Raw genomic sequence first — 19,111 nt, 5'->3', positions numbered from 1 at the left:
TATGGTTGTTTAAGTTTATTTAGCATTAAAATATAAGCTAAAGCTGAAACTATAGTGAGAACTGTTTTGTTTATTTTGTGCTTGGCACTGTACTTGGAAAGGGTAGGGAAGTCTAGGAGCAGGCATATGGAGGTGCCAAGGAAGTAGAATGTAACGGACAAAGCAAGACTTGGACGGTATTCATAGAGATATTAGATGTGGTGGGAGTAACTATGATGTTGAATAGAAAATGATAGATACAGCTTGTAGCAGGAGGTTTATATGGTCGATTGGATGTAGAAATGGATCCACACCATGAAGGGCTTACAAGCCTGGAAGAAGAGTTTGGTCATTGTCCTATAATGGCCAGAACATAGTTGACATTTTTGAGCAGGAGAGTAATATGATATAAAGAGCTATTTTTTTTGCTTTGGTAGTTTTAATTTTTGTCCCTATGTAGAAGATACAGATGTTCTCAGTGTTTGGACAATTCAAAAAAATTTTCTCCTGAGCTATGTCTAATATAAACAAGGAAGAGTCAGTTGTACAAGATATTTGTGCAAAAGACAGTTGTGCCTTTCAATCTTTTTTTCTTTAATGCTTAAATATATCATTTTTGAGAGATTCCAGTTTTATGAAATAAGAATGCTGGCCATGACAGTTCAAAGGTATGCAAATTGAAAGTATGAAGTAATTGAGGGGAATGAGAAATTAAGATTGCAGGGCTCACTCTTCAATTGTAGCAAGAAAATTAAAGGAAAACTACATAGCAAAGTTCAGAATAAAACATGTATAAGTTTTCAAGTCCTTGCAAGTTTATAAATTGCCTGGTATGCCTGTAACTACATTGCTATTATGTGGCCAAAGGGGACTCCAAGATGTGTATTTATGGACTGATTCCCCAATAGATAACTGCACTATTCTGGAATGCTATTGCTATGTCAATAGTTGTAGCATTATTGTTTTAAAATGTTTCCGTTTTTTTCAACCTAATTAACTTAGAATGTCTATAACGTGATTTGCAAAGAATTTTATATTTATATTTTGCAATCAGCATTGGACTGGCGCTCAGGTTGGAGACATGCACTACAATGTGTAAACATTTTGTAAGATAATAAATAGCTCTTAAATGTTTTATGATTGCCTGTCCCCTGCTAATTGGTCATGGATTGAAATTCCCCATTGTTTAATTTTTTTTAATTTGTGGGAAATTTTTATAAATGAGTGTGTTGGACTTCATATCACAGCTGTTGTCATTTAAAGTTTGGACAGAATTATTACAAATGAAGCCCTGCTGTGAAATCAAAGTCAGAAGGCATCTTGGCATCCCAGCCATTTCCTTAGGAGAAGATTACAGCTCAAGTCTGTTGAACTTTATTGCCTTGGGCCTCATGACAGTCTTCAGAAACATGCAAGGCATTTCTGTTAAAGAAACTCAGATGTGCTAGGACACAGGGGATGACATTCTTGTGCATAGCAGTGTCCTAAGCAAGGGGATGAGGAATAATTCAGGCAGAAAAAAATGATTCACCCTTTTGTTGTGTTCTGGGATTATTTTATAAAATCCATGGAGATGCTAGAGAACATATAGTGGTTCCATATAGGAGAAAGGTGTGATGTTTTCCTACACGGCCTGACTGTACATTTTTTCTAGCTTTATTAAGGGAAGTATAAGTGACAAAATTGTAATGTATTTGAAGCGTACAACATAATAATTTGCTATAGTATACATTGTGAAAAGATTCCAGAAATTGAGTTAATTAACATATCCATCACTTCACATATTCACTTATTTACCTATTTTTAGGTGAAAATACTTAAGTTCTATTCTCTTAGCAAATTTCAATTACGCAGTACAATATTATCAACTATAGTCACCATGTTATACATTAGATCCTCAGACCTTATTCATCTGATAATTGAAAGTTTATTCCCTTTTACCAAGCTCTCCCCATTTCCCCAACACCCCAGACCCTGGCAACCACCATTCTACTCTGTGGTTCTGAGTTTGACTTTTTTTTTTTCTTATTTTACCTATAGGTTAAATACCATGAAGTATTTGTCTTTCTCTCTCTGACTTATTTCACTTACCGTAATGCCCTCCATATTCATCCACATCATTGCAATTGGCAGGATTTCCATCCTTTTTAAAGCTAAATAATATTCCATAGTTTATATAAACCACATTTTCTTTACCATTAATTCATGGTAAAGATGAATTGATGGCCACGTAGGTTGTTTCCATACCTTGGCTATTGTAAATTAGGCTGCAATGAAGGTGAGAGTACAGATAACCTCTTCAAAGTAATGATTTCATTTCCTTTGGATATGTACCCAGAAATAGGATTACTGGATCATGGGGTAGTTCTATTTTTAATTTCTTGAGGAAACTCCATGTTTACCTTACCACTAACAGTGCACCAGGGTTCCCATGTTTCCACATCCTTGCCAACACATGTAAATTTTTGTCTTTTTGATAATAGCCATTCTAACAGGTGTGAAGTGATATCACTGTGGCTTTGATTTGCATTTTCCTGATGATTAATGATATCGAGTACCTTTTCATGTACCTGTTGGCCATTTGTAACAGTGCATCCCAAATGTATTTTTATTTCATTTCTAAGAGAATGTGCTTCAGGAACAGTATTTTTTTTTTTTTTTCAAACTTGCCTTAGTAACAGTTTGGAATAAAAGAAACCCATAGGACAGTAAACAATGTATCCCAGATTTTTGTTTCCATATATTTGTGATTTCTGGTAAATATCCTAATACTTTTTTGTTTGTTTGTTTCATTTAAGGATTGTTCAAGTTTAGAAGAATATAACATTGCTGCAGCATTACTCCCTTTGACCAGTGCTTTCTATAGGGTAAGTGTCTTTGATCTATATATAAATGTATTCAGTGTTCAGTACATGAATCCTGTCCCATTAATATATCTAACACATTTCTATGGTTATATTTATTATGACATTTATTGTATACTGTGTGTAGACATTTTAATCTATAATACTAAATCATCTCCTAAAATAGAACCCCACCCCTTTCATCCCTGCTTTATTTTTCTTTATAGCACTTTATAACAACTGAAATTGTTATGTATTGATTTGTTTACATTTGACTGTTTCCCCCCACCACAGAAAGTAAATTCCATGAGGCTAGAATATTGTATGTCTTTTTCGCTGCTATATGCTAATGTCAGTCAGTAACTATTTGTTGAATGAATGAACAAATGAACAAACTAAATAAATAAATGGGACAGAAATTAGAGTTTAACTTCACTGGCAGTTTCTATGAACCTTCTGAGAATTTTCTGGAATGTTTAGTGACTCTTAATTCTGTCATTTATTACATTCTATCCATGCCTTTTCATAAGGAGATTAATTTTATGGCAAACAAATTCAGCAAATTCTTCATATTCTCTCTTCTCCTATAAAGGACCTGTAAGAAGTTAAATAGCCATACTCTGAACAGTGCATTTAATACATCCTTCTGAAATGTGCAGTAGGAAATAACAAAGCTGTGGCAGCCAGAATGACTCACTGTTCAGCCACATGCAGTTAGCTTCAGGAGGCCTAGGACTTCAAGAAGATGGTATGGCTTAAGCTACTCCATGTTTTCATGGGCTCTTAGTTTACTCAATATATTAAATATTAAATATAAATATATTAAATATTTCCAGATCTGTTTTAGTAGAGAACTAGGCACCAGGTGAAGTGCCTCAGGTAGAGTCCTAGCCGTGAAATAATCATAACCTTAAATGCTAGCAATAGTCTTATTTTTGTTCTGCCTGTCCTTTTTCTTTCATCTACCATTTCCAACTGGTGCAGCCTAGCTACTTTACAAGTAGCTAGTAGGCGGGCAATAAATATTTGTTGATAAGGCCAGTTTTTTAAAAACTTTATTTCAAATAGTCTGTCCACAGTCTCTGAGTTAAAGGTCCTAACCCAAAGTCCTCCCTAATTAGGAGTCACTGTATATCCCTCTTTTTTCCTTCTTGCCTTCCCATTTTCTTCTAAAACAGAAAGTGGAATTCACGAGGTTCATCCTTCTGAGAACTGGCAAGTCATACTGAGCATGCTCAGAAAATAAGTATAAATCTCAATAATGTCAAACAAAGGTTTAGAACTAATGACATTGCTGAAATTTGAATATCATCTTTTGGTTTTCCTTCTCAGCTTAAGCCCAGCTCCAGGCCCCCCAGTTTTCCTTTAATGCATATAGTCTTCTCTGAACTCTCTAGTTCTTTATCTCATTCCCCTACTAGCATGGAAAACACTGTTACAAAAATAGGTCCAGTTCTCCTTGATCATAAGCCAACTAGGAAATTCGTCTCCATATCTCAGAGTAGCCAGAAAATTCCATCCTATCTCTAACCAGCTTCATAGCATTCTAAGAGCACTCACAAGGGCATTTGTTAAAGAAATGGCATTTTAAAAATTTCCCACTTTCAACATCTAAGATATTTTTAAACTTAGATTTTATGTAGAAATAAATAAGAAAAAAAGATAGGTAAAATAAGAATTGAGTGTAGAAACTCAATTGCTTAAGTGACCCAAGTCACTTATGATTTTTTTTTTTAAGCTGAATCATTTAACCATTTTACATTGTGTACTAGTGAGGGTTTGATTATGATAGAGGAAGCACCATGAAGGATATAAAGTAAGGAATTTATTATAGGGACCAGCCCTTACACTGTTATGGAAGCTGGGGAAGAAGTTTATGGAAGACTTTGAATTAGAGACTACCTGTGGGCCTGACATCACTGTAGGACATCAGGGCAGTCAGAAAAGCTGGATGTGACATAGGGAAAAACAAGGAAGAACTGGAATCTGTTTATCTCTTATGTCCTCCAACCTTGATGGTGCAGATGACCTGCAAGAGAAGCAGCACTGTTAGCCATTGAGCTACACATGTGCCTGGCACTGCACTAAGAGAAGCTGAAGGTGGAGGTCTGGCAGGAACTGAAAGAATTGTGAGCTCAGTTCCTTCTCCAAATCAATAAGATGAATCAGCAGATCAATGACAAAGTATATGAACTACAGCAGCACGTGGCATCCTATACTGACCTTCAGAATGTAATGGCTACTGCTTCATTTTTGCCTTCCAAATCTTGGACAAATTTCTCTTATGGCCAGCCTTAACCTGAAACCACAGAAGGAAGATAATTCTTGGAAATATGGTTCTAGCTTAGCTTAATTTACACAGTACAAAACCATATCCTGTGTTTTTTAGTTTTGCGGGAGTTTTTAATGCAATTAGTTAACAAGTTGGACTAAATGCCATGCTGTTTTTCTATATTAGCAAACTTAATAATACAAACTTGTATTTTAACCGTAGGTTTATGGATTTAATTCTTTGTCGTTGGCTTGGTTTGATTTAATTTGGTTTGGGTCTGAATTAGTTAAGGTCCAATAAGGAGCTAGAAACCACACCAGTAATGTGAGCAGGAAAAATTTAATATAAGGAGTTAGATATTCAGTAATAACAGAGGATTAACTACTAAGAAGTAATGAGAATTCTAAAGAATACAGGAACAGCAGATAATGGGAGCACCTACTACTTCTAGGATTCAGGCAGAGTACTCAAAAAAGGAGCAAACTTGGAAGAAGTCTCCTCCTCCACGAGACTAGGATTCAGACCTTGTTGGGAAGGTTGCTGTGGCCACTGGATGGCAAAGAAATTCACTGAGGTGCCACAGACCAGGGCTAGCCAGCAAGAAACTGCCTACTGGAGTTCTAGCAAAACATGCTAGGAATCTACTTGCTAGGGTACCAATGGAACTTAATAGGAAGCCACCATCTGGGGTACCACTGAAACTCACTAAATGGTGAGCACCTCTGGGTGTCCCCCATACCCGTAGCAGGCACATGACACAGGAGCTAGAAGGAAAAAGCACACCAGGACCAGGAAAACAAACCACTCATACTATACTGCCCCTTCAGTACTCTTTACTGACAAAACATAATATTGTGCTAGCTGGCAAATGAGAAATGTTTAAAGGTCCAGCTCCTGTACAACAAAGCAGAACAAAGAAAGATAGATTTCAAGGAAAGAAGCACTACATTGAGAACTGACATAGAAAAGTTTGAGAGGGTGAGAGTGAATCATACTGATTCTTAGATACTTTCTAAATTTGTTTTATGGGAAATTATTTCTGGTGCTTAATACATTTCTTAATTCAAGAAAATCTGTAGATGTAAAGTGTGTTCTCCTGGCACAGATCACAAATGAGCCATTCTCATACCGTTCAGTTAAACTCCTTGGCCTTGTTCAGCATTGCTTCAGAGAATGAACTCAGCTGCTTGTCTTTTTTACACTTACTTTAAAAATATTTTTAATAACATTTGTTAGTCTTTTTTTTTCAATGCAACAAAAGTTTATTGAGCATCTCAACGTACAGAGTTACTGTGCCAGGCAATATCGTGGGCAGCAATGTGAATAAGACATTGACATGGCAACTAGGAGCTTATATTAGTCTTTCTAATACAATAAATAATTATATCAATCAGATGGACATTTTCTTAAATCAAAATAATATGTATACATGGTTAGAAAATTCAGATAGTACAGAAAGACACAAAATGCAAAATAAAATCTCCCTTTCCCACCTCTATCCCATGTCTTCTAATAGCTGATTTTTTCCTGGGGTTGATGGGGGATGGAAAGTTGTGCATTATTGCCAGAATATACAGATAAAATTATCTTTTAAAAAAAAAAAATTAAAATAATCAAACCATTCACACTGTTTTATTACCTTGCTTTTTTCACTCCAAGTAGTACATCCAAGTAGATAGCACATATATGCAATTATTTTTAATGACTGAATATATATTCTTTTTAATGAAAAGATAGTATATTTGTACGTACCATTCTCATAAGAGCAGAGTATTTCATTGGCCCAGATGAGATTTACTTCGTATAAAAGATATTTCATTTGTATTGTTTCTATCTTAGATCCTTGGGGATTTGTTATGCCATCAATTTTAGGGTTCTTTCCTTATAGTTCCACTTCACTTTTCTCTACTTTTAATAAGTTGTATGTAATTCATGCTTCTTTAACTAATGAAACCTTTCTTGAAAGTGATGCCTTAACAGCCAGGTTTAAATTGTTGGGATTACTCCCCATTTCTAGACAACCATTAATATGCATTCTGTCTCTATAAATTTTCTGTACATTTCATATAAATGGAATCGTACAATATATGTTCTTTTATGTCTGGCTTCTTTCACTGCGCACAATATATTTGACATATACTCATGGTGGTAGAAGATCTCTTTAGGACTATTAAATATTAATTAAACATTTTCCATATCCAGAGTGCATAGGTCACCATCTGTATTATTTCAAATTATATCTAATTCAAAATATAATATAACTAGTTATATTTTAATTAAATACATTAGGAGAAAATTTGAAATCTTAAGCGTGATTTCTCAGTTAGAAGAAATGTATATTTCTATCTACATGATTTTATAATTCTGTAATTTTTATATTGCTAAATTTTAACTATTGCTTATACATTCTAAGTGAACATCCACTAGCTTATCTGAATGTAAATAAAATTTTAGGTATTATTTCCATTTCAAAATGTAAAAGCCCAAGGCAAGTATATTCAGGGTAGTATGATAGAAAAATATGTTGACCACTTCCTGAAAAAAGTCATTTGTGTAACCTAGCTTACCTAATCAGTCAGAGAAGCAGAAAGTAGATGGCATTAAAGTATGGAGAACCACAGAATTTTCTGAGCCATCCCTTGAGCGATGACCTTCCTGCCACCAGACTAGCAGTAATTCTGCTACCAATCCTTGCCCTCCAAAATGAGTAAACTAAAATCTATTACCTGAAGTGGCATCACTCCTACACCCACATTTCTGCGACCATTTTTCACCCATATATCCAGTAAGGGAGGGACAAAGTCAGGAAATGCAGATTAATTGTGTTATGGTTAATAAGTAATTGTCACATATTATTTATACATCTCTCACTTCCACATATTTCTAATACAAAACATACTAAGTGCTCAAAAGTCACACCAGAAGCACTTTTGTATTTCTCTGATGATTTAGAAGTAACTTGAATAACTGACTCTGCCTCTTAGTCATTAATATGGTTCCTGCTTGTTCTGTTATAGATATTGTAGCTGATAATTCTAACTGATGGAATCCAAATGAACCCACATTATGATATGATTGCTACTAGAAGAAAAACCTTATAAGAATACAAATAAAAATAGATATTTCATCAGTTCTTGTTTTTTTTTTATTTTCATTGGTAAATGATGAGAGTTTCTTAAAAATTTATAAAATAGAAAAAGAATTATTTTTCTTAGATTTCATGATCTGAATGCATTGTATTTCCTACAGAAGGTCTCAAAGGATTATATTTTTGACAAAAAAAAAAGAGAATGATGAAGGGTCTTTTTTTTTTTTCGTCTCTTTCCTGCTGTAAAATCAAATTTTAATCTTAAAAATAAGTCAGCAGAAAAACATTTGAGAGTGAAGACAGGCGTCAACACTGGGCTGAATCCAAATTTGGCCTGGAAAAGAGATGAATGTGTTTATTATTGCAGATGCCTCCAGCACAGCAGAATTTTAGAATGGCCAGAGAAATAGTGTCTTGCTTTTATTTCCTCCCTTCATTTTCTTGTTCTTTAGCACAACTTAGCATTCCTTTCTCCTCCTCCCTCTCATCACAACCTCTTTTTGCTTCTCTCACTCATTCTTTCCAGTTTTAGATGGCTGCTCCTTCTCCTAGTTCCTGGAAAACCTCTGCTTCTGATAAACTGTTAATTTGGAATTGCTGTTCTTCATTAATATTACTTTATATTCACTATTTAAACTTGTGATAAACAGCAGCTATGCATTAATTTACTCGGAAGCTCTAGAATGGATACTAATTACTGTGTTTTTCAGTGAAGAACTAACAAGTATTTGTTGAGTATTTTTCTAGACTTTTCAACTTCTTTCATATTATCATCAAAAGCTTGGGGCCCTTTTGTTCATTCTTCAGAAAATAAGGCAGACCACTTTGACTCTGTTTCTTTATTCCAAAAGAATTTTAGTGCGATTCAATTCAACAGACACTGAACTACTACAATGTCCTAAGTGTTAGGAATAAAAAAGTAAATGAGTCACGGTCTCTGCCGCTGAGTAGTACATACACTTACAGAAAGCATAATTTAGTAAAATGAATTACCACATAAGTATTTGAAAACAGATATAATGTAAATAACTATAAGTACCTTAATTCCTGGCGCAACAAGGAATACTGCAAAGAAATTGTCACATTTATCTTGAAAGATAAATAGGCATTTGTCTTACAGGTGGGATGAGGTGAGAAGTGGATGAGCCGGACTGACTTAAAAATTACAGGCAGAGAAAACATGAATCACTTACTAGGAATTGTGACTGGAAATGGAGGCAGAAAGAAAAGTCGGTCTGTGGCTAGACTATGAAGGGCCTTGTGTGCCACGTTAAGGAATTTTAATAATGAAGGGCTTTGTGTGCCACGTTACGGAATTTTAATAAATAACAAGGATATTTTACTTCTGCACTCAATTTTTTTAAAGGTTTAAACTAATAGCAAAAATAAGATTTGAAGGAACATGGTGATTTATAAATCAGGCTATTCAATAATACTTAATATTTAAAGCCTTCTCTGTCAAGTTTCTCATCAACTTTCCATGCTTTCCTGGGCTCATTCCTCATTCTCTCTTTTCTTTCTTTTCAGAACCCCCTTTTTGTTATTTCTTCCACTTCAGCCAATCTTAGAGCATCCTTTAACATTAATATACATGAAAGCTACAAAAGTCAAGACATTTTTATTAATATTATAGAGAAAGTTGTTATTTGCAAAGGATTAATTCGTTACCAGCAGTTAACCTTCAACCTCAAGATTTATTATAAATTTCCAATCCAAACTGTTAACCCCAATCATTCTTTAAAAATACCCACCTTGGAGGAAGGACCTGCCATTTCTTCTAGATTATTGTATAACAGAGCCGAGTTTGAAGTACAAATTACCATTCAATGTGGGGGTTAAACCAGATGCTGAAAACAGGAAGATGCTCCAACTTGACTATTTTCTTAGTTTTTTAATATTTATTTTTTTGTTCTGGAATTTGATGCCTTAAGGGGAATAGTGTCTACCGAGAGACTGGGAAAACTTGTGTGAGTACAATTATTGTAAAGGGTGTTTACTAAGAAAAGATCGGAGTCTTTCCCGCCCCCCTTTCATTCCCCCCACCCCACTTCCACCCCTGACGTATGGATGTTGCTGTCTCCCTTTTTTTAAGAACTGGATCTCTGAAGGCGGGGCGTCTCCCCGCACGCACTCATGGCGCGCACCCTGGGCCTGGCACACCCAGGGTATGGTCCATGGCTCCACCTGGGGCACAAACCCAGGATTTTGCACGTGAAGCAGACATGCTAACCACTACACTATGGAGCCACCCGAGATCGGAGTCTTGATTACATAGAATCCTCACCTAAATTCCAGAAACTTTTCATAAGTCCTTTGAGGCAACATCCTAAAAAGGAGAGTTATAAATGCTAATTTAAAATACATACTTATAATGGATTGGGTACCATTTTAAAAAATATTCTTGCAAAAAAGTACAGCGTAAGGAATATAGTCAATAATATTGTATATAGTCAATAATATTATGTGTGATGCCAGGTGGGTACTAGCCTTATCGAGGGGATACTTCGTAAATTATATAAATGTCTAACCACTGTGCTGTACACCTGAAACTAATATAAAATATTGAATATCAACCATAATTGAAAAAAATAATCACAACATAACTAATAGTAAAAAATATATATATTCTTAAAAAGATTCTGCATAATGATGATGTGTAATTACCTTTTTTTTACCCAACTTAGTTTCCTCACTAATACTGTTTGATTTATTCAGTTTGGTTCACACCAAACTGAAGTTTACTTGTAACCTCTAATGTTGCGTGTGATCTAGACCTAACTACAGAGGCAATTGTTTTTGTATTTTCCCAATGTCACTAGAGCTCAATTAAACTGAATAAAAAATTAGGAATAGTGACACTTATAAAACTTTATCTATAAACTATCACGTGACTATGATAATCATTAATGTATTGATGTTAGTTTTAATACGACTGCTATAGCTATTGTCCATAGAAAGAAAATAAATGAAAGAATAATAATCATCATAATTTTATTGCATACTTCTGACATACCAGAAACTATGCTAAATACTTTAAATGTGTGGTTTAATAATAACTATTATTCTCATTTTTTACATATAATCATATTATTTTTTGAATTCCTAGGACATGGTCTGATTTCGTATTATCTGAAATTTAGGCTTATCTAAAAGTCAAATATCGAGGTTTTTAGAACACAAGTTGCAAACTCATATAATAATTTTCTCCCTCAGGGATTTTCTAATACTTGATATTTTTATTAAATTTCTTGGGGTGACATTGGTTAATAAAATTATGTTTCAAGCATACAGTTCAACAATATATCATATGTATGTTGCATTGTGTGTTCACGACCCAAAGTTAAATTTCCTTCCATCACTATATATCTGACTCCCTTTACCCTTATCTACCTCCCCGGCTTCCCTCTGGTAACCACTAAACTGTTGTCCATGTCCATGAGTCTGGTTCATTTGTTGTTTGTCTAGTTCATTTGTTGCTTTCAGTTTTATATTCCACATATGAGTGAAATCATGAATCTCAACTTTTTCTGTCAGACTTATTTCACTTAGCATGATAATCTCAAAATCCATCCATGTTGTTGTAAATGGCAGTAATACTTGATAGTTTTGATTTGTATACAGAATTCACGATGCAATTTTTAAAAATTACCCACAAAGATATTATCAGAGTTAAAAAGAGTAAGTTATATTCAAAGCCATTTTACTTGTTATATGTTAATAATGAATAACAAAAATAATGAATATGTTAATAATGAATATTAAAAATAAAAAAACCTTTCAGAGGTTTTTTTGTTATTTTTAATATTATATTAACATTATAATATGGAATATACATGATGTAATATATAATAATATGTTATATTATTAACATGTGCTGGGCTGTCCTTTGTAGGAAATAGTGGGATGATGAATGATGCCCAGTAACCACAAATACCACAAAATCTGTGAGCTGATTTCAGAAGAGGAATTGAGTTAGTTCTGAGCCATCCATTATTTTATTCCAGATTCCCCTCATGATTAGTTCAGGTTATGAAATAAAATTTTCCTATAGAGACCTAAGTGATCTTAGATCAAATCTTTACCCACTTCTCTAGAACTACTTCTACTGACCTTCCCAAACTATATGTGATTTAACATTCAAATAACATTGGTTTATATTTAAGATACATTTTATAGGAAATTTTTAATTATGTTCACTTTAAAATAGAGATCAATTAAACTTTTATCTGATATTACCTTCTTTAAACTAATGAGTGTAATAGTCTCATAGAAAGAGGAGTCCCTGTACGTCCTCCCAGTAACCTAATGAATAGCTCACCCACTGCAACCATATCAACTGCAGACCTCCTGAGGTAACATTGCCTGGAAGAAAAAAAGAACTAACATCTCAGTGGGAATCCATATTTACAGAAGAGAGATCCTACTTTCTTTTCCTGTTTGTGTACATTGACTATTCTTGAAGGCATGAGATTTTGGAGTCTGACATTTGGCTAGTTACCTCCCCCCTTACTTCTGGTCCTGGAGTAATGGGAGGTGGCTGTTAATACAGCATGGATGTTTAACTGAAAATATTTAATGAATCACAGCTGTATGAGTGCAGCCCCTATTCATTTTTTTTAGGGGAAGTGAGTGGCTAGAGTTCTCGTTGCATTTGTATGCAATTGGGTCTGGTCATGATACACACTTAAAAACCAAACAGCTGCACATCTTTCCCATTGCGTGCACTTGTAACTCATTTCCAATAGATTTAAACGTGCAATTCATTTTCAGTGGATCACTGCAGCAGTCATTTATTGAGTACCTACTTAATATAAGGTGCGGAAAGGATGGTAGTGATAGTGATGATGATAGTGAGGGTTGAAGTATATTAAGCATTCACTATGTCCTAAGCATTGTGGCTAAGCACTTTATGTGCAGTAGATCATAATCCTCACAGCAACCTGGTGATCTAGGTATTATTGTTACCATGTTAAATTTGAGAAAACAGTCTGGATAAATTTAAATAACTTGCCAAGGTCATACAACTAGTAAACAGAAAAGGGTAGAATTCAAACCCGAGGCCTTCCACTCTGGCAATATAGCATACTAGATATTCTGAAACACCTTTCCCTACCCAAACTCTGCCAGCAGCAGCAATAAAACACTAAAGATATGAGATAAAACACAAATATCTTACTAAATGCTTAACTAAGCACAAGAAAGTGAGAGAAATCTTCCAGGGTGAAAAATGAAAAGGAAGCAGGAATCCAAGGTGATATACTGCTGCTAGCTAAAGTTGCAGCTAACCTGAAAACATCTACGCATGCCTGGAACCTAGAGCCTTCGTATCGGGTGGGAAAACCGAAATTTGTAAACATGTTTATATTTATAAATTAATGAAAGTTTCAAAGCCACAGTAATCTCTTCCATGGATAATTACCCTCTAGTTGGTTTCCCTCCTTTCACCTTTGCCCCTTACATTCTGTTGTCAACACGGCTGCCAGAGTTACCTTTTTAAAACATAAGTCAAATCATGTAATTCCTCTGCTCAGAACCCTCCACTTGCTTCTCATCCTACTCAGAGGCACTTTCCTAAATTAACTCCATGATTATGTCCCTCAGTTCTCTCATGTCTTTGCTTACATGTCACTTTCTCTGTGAGGCTTATCCTGATAACCCTATTTAAAATTTTACACATCCCTCTCTGGCAGTCTTACTCCTCCTTCCTTTTAGTGTGTATATGTGCATCACATGTATTAATTATATTTATTTCTGTGTCTTCCCACTAGAATGTAAGCCCTAGGAAAGTAGAAAGTTTCATTTGTTCACTGGTGTTCCCCATCTCCTAGATTGTGTCTTGTACATAATCATTCCTTAATAATGAACAAAGGAAATTAATGAAATAAGAAAACAAAAATACAATACAGAGGATCAACAAAGCCCAAAGTCGTGTTTTGAAAAGAGTAGTAACTAGACTTTAGACTCCAGTTTTGTCTAATTCCAGAATCCATCCCTTTAACCACCACACACCACACAGTAGATAGCTTCCTTCTGCCTTCACAAAGCTTACCATCTAGTGAATGGACGCTGGAATCAGACTGAGACTAAATAGCTCCGTGACCTTGGGCACGTTTTTTTACTTCTCTGTGCCACAGTGTCATTAACTATAAATAAGGATGATTGTATCTGCCCTGTAAGGTTATTCTGAGTATTAAATGCTATAGCGCATATGAAGTGTTTGCTGCCCAGCACATAATGAGCCTTCAGTAAATGTTAATGACTGCTGCTCATGTTGTTGTTGTTGTTGTTATTATTACACTTTTTCCTGCTCCTGCTCCTCCTCCTCCTCCTCTTCTTCTTAAATTTAGCTCAGTTTTCCCAGGAAGTGTTATGAATGTGGTAAAAGCCAGTCAGAGGTCTTATAGGTAGACACACTGGTTGTCTTAACACAAGAATCAACACTCATACCAAAGGTCTATTTAATTCTTATGTCCTGAGTTTTGATAACAATAACAGATCAATAATGTGGGAAGCGGGGAGTTGTAGAAGAATAGAGGACATGATTTGTGTATTGCTCTTGGGTCAAGAGAACTTTGGGATAACCTTCCAAGGGCTCCATAAGAACAACCCTTCGCCCCCAATACATAGATTCACCATAACACCTCTCTATTTATCAGACTTTCCACTCCCTACTGAAAGGTCATACACTGATTACTCAAAAACAAGAAAATATCTGACTAACTCCCCAATGGTATCATGGCAAATATATATGTATTTGAAGTAGACTGTCACTATAAACATTTGATACTTTGGATAGAAGGAATCTAGAATTTCCAGTAAGGCCTGCTATCTATTCCTCCTATCCTCTTTAACCAGATTGTAAACTCAAATGCTTAAAGAAGCCAGACAAATCATGTAAATGATTGAGATGGAAATTGTTGTACAGAACTAGGGACTGTTTGTTCCATGTTAAAGGAACATCTTCTATTTAGTTCCAGTCATTCGTTGTCAAGCAAAAATGTGGGCACAGTATTACCAGGTCTTTCACTTTTCAAAAGAAGACAGAAATTTGCTTTTTAAAAATTTTCTAATTGATAGTAAAATTCAAAACAAAACCAAATAACTGCAAGCTTCCAGTTTGTAGCCTCTGTTATAGAACTTCTTTGTAGATCTGTGTAGAAAACAATGAGAATTGCAGAATTTTAACTTGAAAGGTAGATATAAATTTGAGAGACTTCTAAAGACAGATGATTACCAAGCCCTGTCGAGAGAAGAGAGAAGAGAAAATAATAGAGGTCAGAAACTTAGAAAAAATTTATAGAATGAGAAAAGGAAGAAAAGCCAAAGAATGAGACAGCACGAGAGAATCACACACAAGAGGTGAAGAGAAGTAGCAAAATTCCTATTTCGGAAGAGAAGTAAAGGTTGCTAATTTGAGCAGTCTTTTAGTAGGTTATATAGTGCCATTAAAAATTAACAAATCATTTGTTTTGCAAGAAAACATTGAGGAAGGAAATATAGTTATGAGCCGAAGCTAGGATCTAACTTATTCTTCGGTACAGTGGAATTTGATATATTCTATTGGCCCCTCTAAGTGCATTTTCTTTTTTAGAAAAAATGTACTGAAAATTCACTGAAGGGAGAAGGCATCTTATCTGCTGAAAAGTCTTGCAGAAAGATGGGGGCAGAGCTGCAGAGGTGGTTCTCTGTAAGTCTGATTCTGAGTCTTCCTCAGTCTTAGTATATCTGGCATCCTAATCTTGTTGCAGGATTCCAGGGCAGTCAAATAATCCCTGACATACAGATTTTAAAATAAAATTTTTATAACAGAATAACTTAATTAAAACATGAACATTTGTTTGAATGTTTTCATCTTCTACAGAAAATGAACTGCTTCTGAAAGTATATCTCTTTTTACTTTGCTGTCAGCATGTATAGAACAGTATAAAATGTTCATGTCCCCCAAGTTGAGAAAAGAACTAGCCAGCCTTAATGTCCACCGTGGTTTTGCTTAGAACCTATAAGATCTCTGCTATTTCTACCCACTGTTCTACCTATTTCAAAACTTGGTGGTTGGGGAGGGGGAATGGTTGTGAATTATACAGGCCTAGACTAGGCAGGGTTTTTTTTATTCATGAGCAACATAAGGGTTGGAAGAAAATATTAGACTATAGATTTTAAATTATTTAAAGAATAGTTCAATAATTTTAAATAATGCAATTAAAAGTATGTGATCCACTTGAGAGTGTTGACATGATATATAGTCATGGAAAGTTATTACATTATTTGAATATCTGGGTCCCAAAAAGCACCCACATCTCTGCGACAAATTCTTTTCTTCATTTCAGTTGCGCTCCAGGAAAAGTGAAATCTACAACCTTGGGATAAGGAGCAAGTGTGCCACCAAAACTATAGGAGAAAAATGCAGAGGTAGAGTCAGCTTCCTACTGAGAAGAGCAATGGGAAGGCTAATGCAATACAGCAGAAATTCCTACCTCCCAACCTACTTTGCTTTTGTTTATTTCGCACACATTGAATTTAAGAATAAGATTTCATTTGAAGAAAAACAAACTACCTTTTTAAAAGAGGTTGGAAACTTACTCTTATCTTTAAATGGTCTAGGGCATGTCACCAAAAAGCTTGTTGAACTGATTATCCAACATTCGATACAAGAGCCCAAGTCCCCAGATCATTCATTGCTCTATATTAACTCCAGTCCTTTTCCCTGGAACCATGACTCTGAACCCTGATGCACATTCAGATTACCTGGAGTGCTTTTAAAGACAGCAGATGCAAAGCTCCCATTGAAGGCCAGTTGAAACCAAAATCTCTGGGGCTGAGACCTGGACATCAGTGTCTTAAAAGTTCCGCAGTTGGACTTGAAAGTCTTTAAGGGTCCCCAAACCCTGAGTGTCTATCATAAACTTTTGTGAAAATGCTAGTGATGTCTAATCTATTTAATCCTCACATCATAACCTTGAGAGGTTACAAGATTTAAAACCCTACTTTTATCTTTATTTAACAGATGAGGAAAAAATAAATAATTTACCCAACATTATTTAAACTCAGGTAGTCTCAGTCCAAAACCCATTCTCCTAACTATCGGTCAGCCTATAAAGTAGTGAAAGACAATGAAATAGTTGCTTTTAAGCCCTAAACTTTTGGGTTGTTATTTTCATACAGCAATAGATAATAGAAATACTGGTACATAGTAAGTGCTATGTAAATATTAGCTAATAACGTTATTATCATTATGTAGATCTTTGATGCCAAATTCTGACATTAAATATAATCAATAAGGAGCTATTGTAGGTACTTGGATGAGAGAACCAACATAAATTAAACAATATTTTATCAAGTTCACAATGAAATATGGTTTAAAAGAAATATTGATTACTGCAAGAGAAGATATTTTCAGGAACTGTATTAGAAGTTTCACAAAAATAAAACACCTTATATAGTAGTGCTCATCAATGGTCCTGTTCTAAATTACTTCACATATTACAATATCTGCCAAAGTTATGCAATGTTATAACTTCTGTGATTCAAGATATTATGTCACCATTAATCTTGTTCTTCCTCATGATTACAATCAAAATTTTACTGACTTCATCCCGATACCTGTGAATTTTGTAGGAAATTTCCCATAAAATAACAATGAAAGTACTAATTAAAAATTCTCAGAGGTTAACAAATAATGAAGAGGTTTGTTTTTGCTCAAACAAGTCCTAAAATACTCTTTTGAAATGTTCTCTGGCTGCCGTTTGCATTTTTGCTGTGTCTCAAGTTAAGGAGACGTTTGTATTGGACTGAAATTTTTGTCTTTTTACTAATTGATTTCCCAGTTGCATGTTTGATGACTTGACTCATCATTTTATAAAGATTTATGGTGTTACAAGGAAAGCTGTGGAAAAAGAACACATTTTGCTGTATTGTTTTTCTTACAAAACAAATTTATTTGTTTAATTGGTGTGATGGGAGGAGTTGCAGAGACTGTACTTGGCCAAAGCTAGAATCTGTTATCTTTTCCACCCAAGAAAGTTAACTGAAGCTGACATGACTTCTGGGAAGTGCATTGCAGCTGATATCTGGGCATGCCCCATGCCAAGTGTTATCATGAGAAATTGGTCTACTAGGAGTAGAATTTGAATCCTCTAGAAGGATGGATTTTTTAAAAAATTATCTGGACTATATCGTCTTCTTTGGAATTAACACATTTTACATTTTTACGGCATAACTCTATAGTGGGAAGCTGTGTCTCAATTGGCAGTTACATGTTTTCCATGACACATATATATGCCATTTCAGTGACTCTACTGCAGCATTTTAATATCTTGTACATAACAGGACATTTGAAAATTACTATTCTAGCCCCCAGCAGAGTGCTGAAAACATTTTTAGTGCTCTGAAAAATGTTTGTGTTTATAGTATAATTTATCCTTAGGTGCCAGTGCTTTGCAGACAGCCTTGTGTTCAAATGCAGATTTTATTTTATTTAATGATTGCTTCAGTTTCTTTATGTTTTATCTGTCATCCTTTTTTTCTTCTTGGTCTTGCAAAAATTAGATTCTACGTCCAGAAATTCTTTAGGAATGATTACTATGCTATAAAAGGCGAAGGAATATTAGTATCTTTCTGTTTATCACTGACATGTATATAATCTTAAAACACCATTGATCCAGATCTTTTTGTTTTCCATGGTGAGTAAACAAAAGGCAGTTAAAGGATTAAGTCATACATCTCACAGGATGGATGTAAACAAATTATAAATATTTCTTATTCTTCTTTTTCCTTAAATTTGAAAAGTATACTTGATTAAAATGTGAAAAGAGCAGAACTTCATAATAGTCCACTTGACACTTCCTTTAGAGATAGCATCAACCTACTTAGTCATTAGATATGGAAAATATGATGAGAAAGGTAATTTAGAATCAAATTACAGAAGGCGTA

The 19,111-nt window shown here is 34.7% G+C and overlaps 1 protein-coding gene across 4 annotated transcripts in view; it reads left to right on the top strand.

Annotated features, from left to right (window-relative positions):
• The window catches only part of SBF2 (SET binding factor 2), a 369,201-nt gene that overhangs the window by 265,001 nt on the left and 85,089 nt on the right, over positions 1–19,111 (top strand). For all 4 annotated transcript variants that reach the window (XM_039863556.1, XM_039863554.1, XM_039863555.1 and 1 more), the window contains exon 17: positions 2,778–2,846. In XM_039863556.1, coding sequence (XP_039719490.1) covers positions 2,778–2,846 — 69 coding nt within the window. The remainder of the gene's footprint in view (positions 1–2,777; positions 2,847–19,111) is intronic.

Source organism: Pteropus medius, unplaced genomic scaffold (genome assembly GCF_902729225.1).
Source record: "Pteropus medius unplaced genomic scaffold, Ma_sr-lr_union100, whole genome shotgun sequence".
NCBI lineage: Eukaryota > Metazoa > Chordata > Mammalia > Chiroptera > Pteropodidae > Pteropus > Pteropus medius.
Note: the sequence above shows the minus strand (reverse complement) of the source record. Positions and strands in the feature narration are given on the sequence as shown.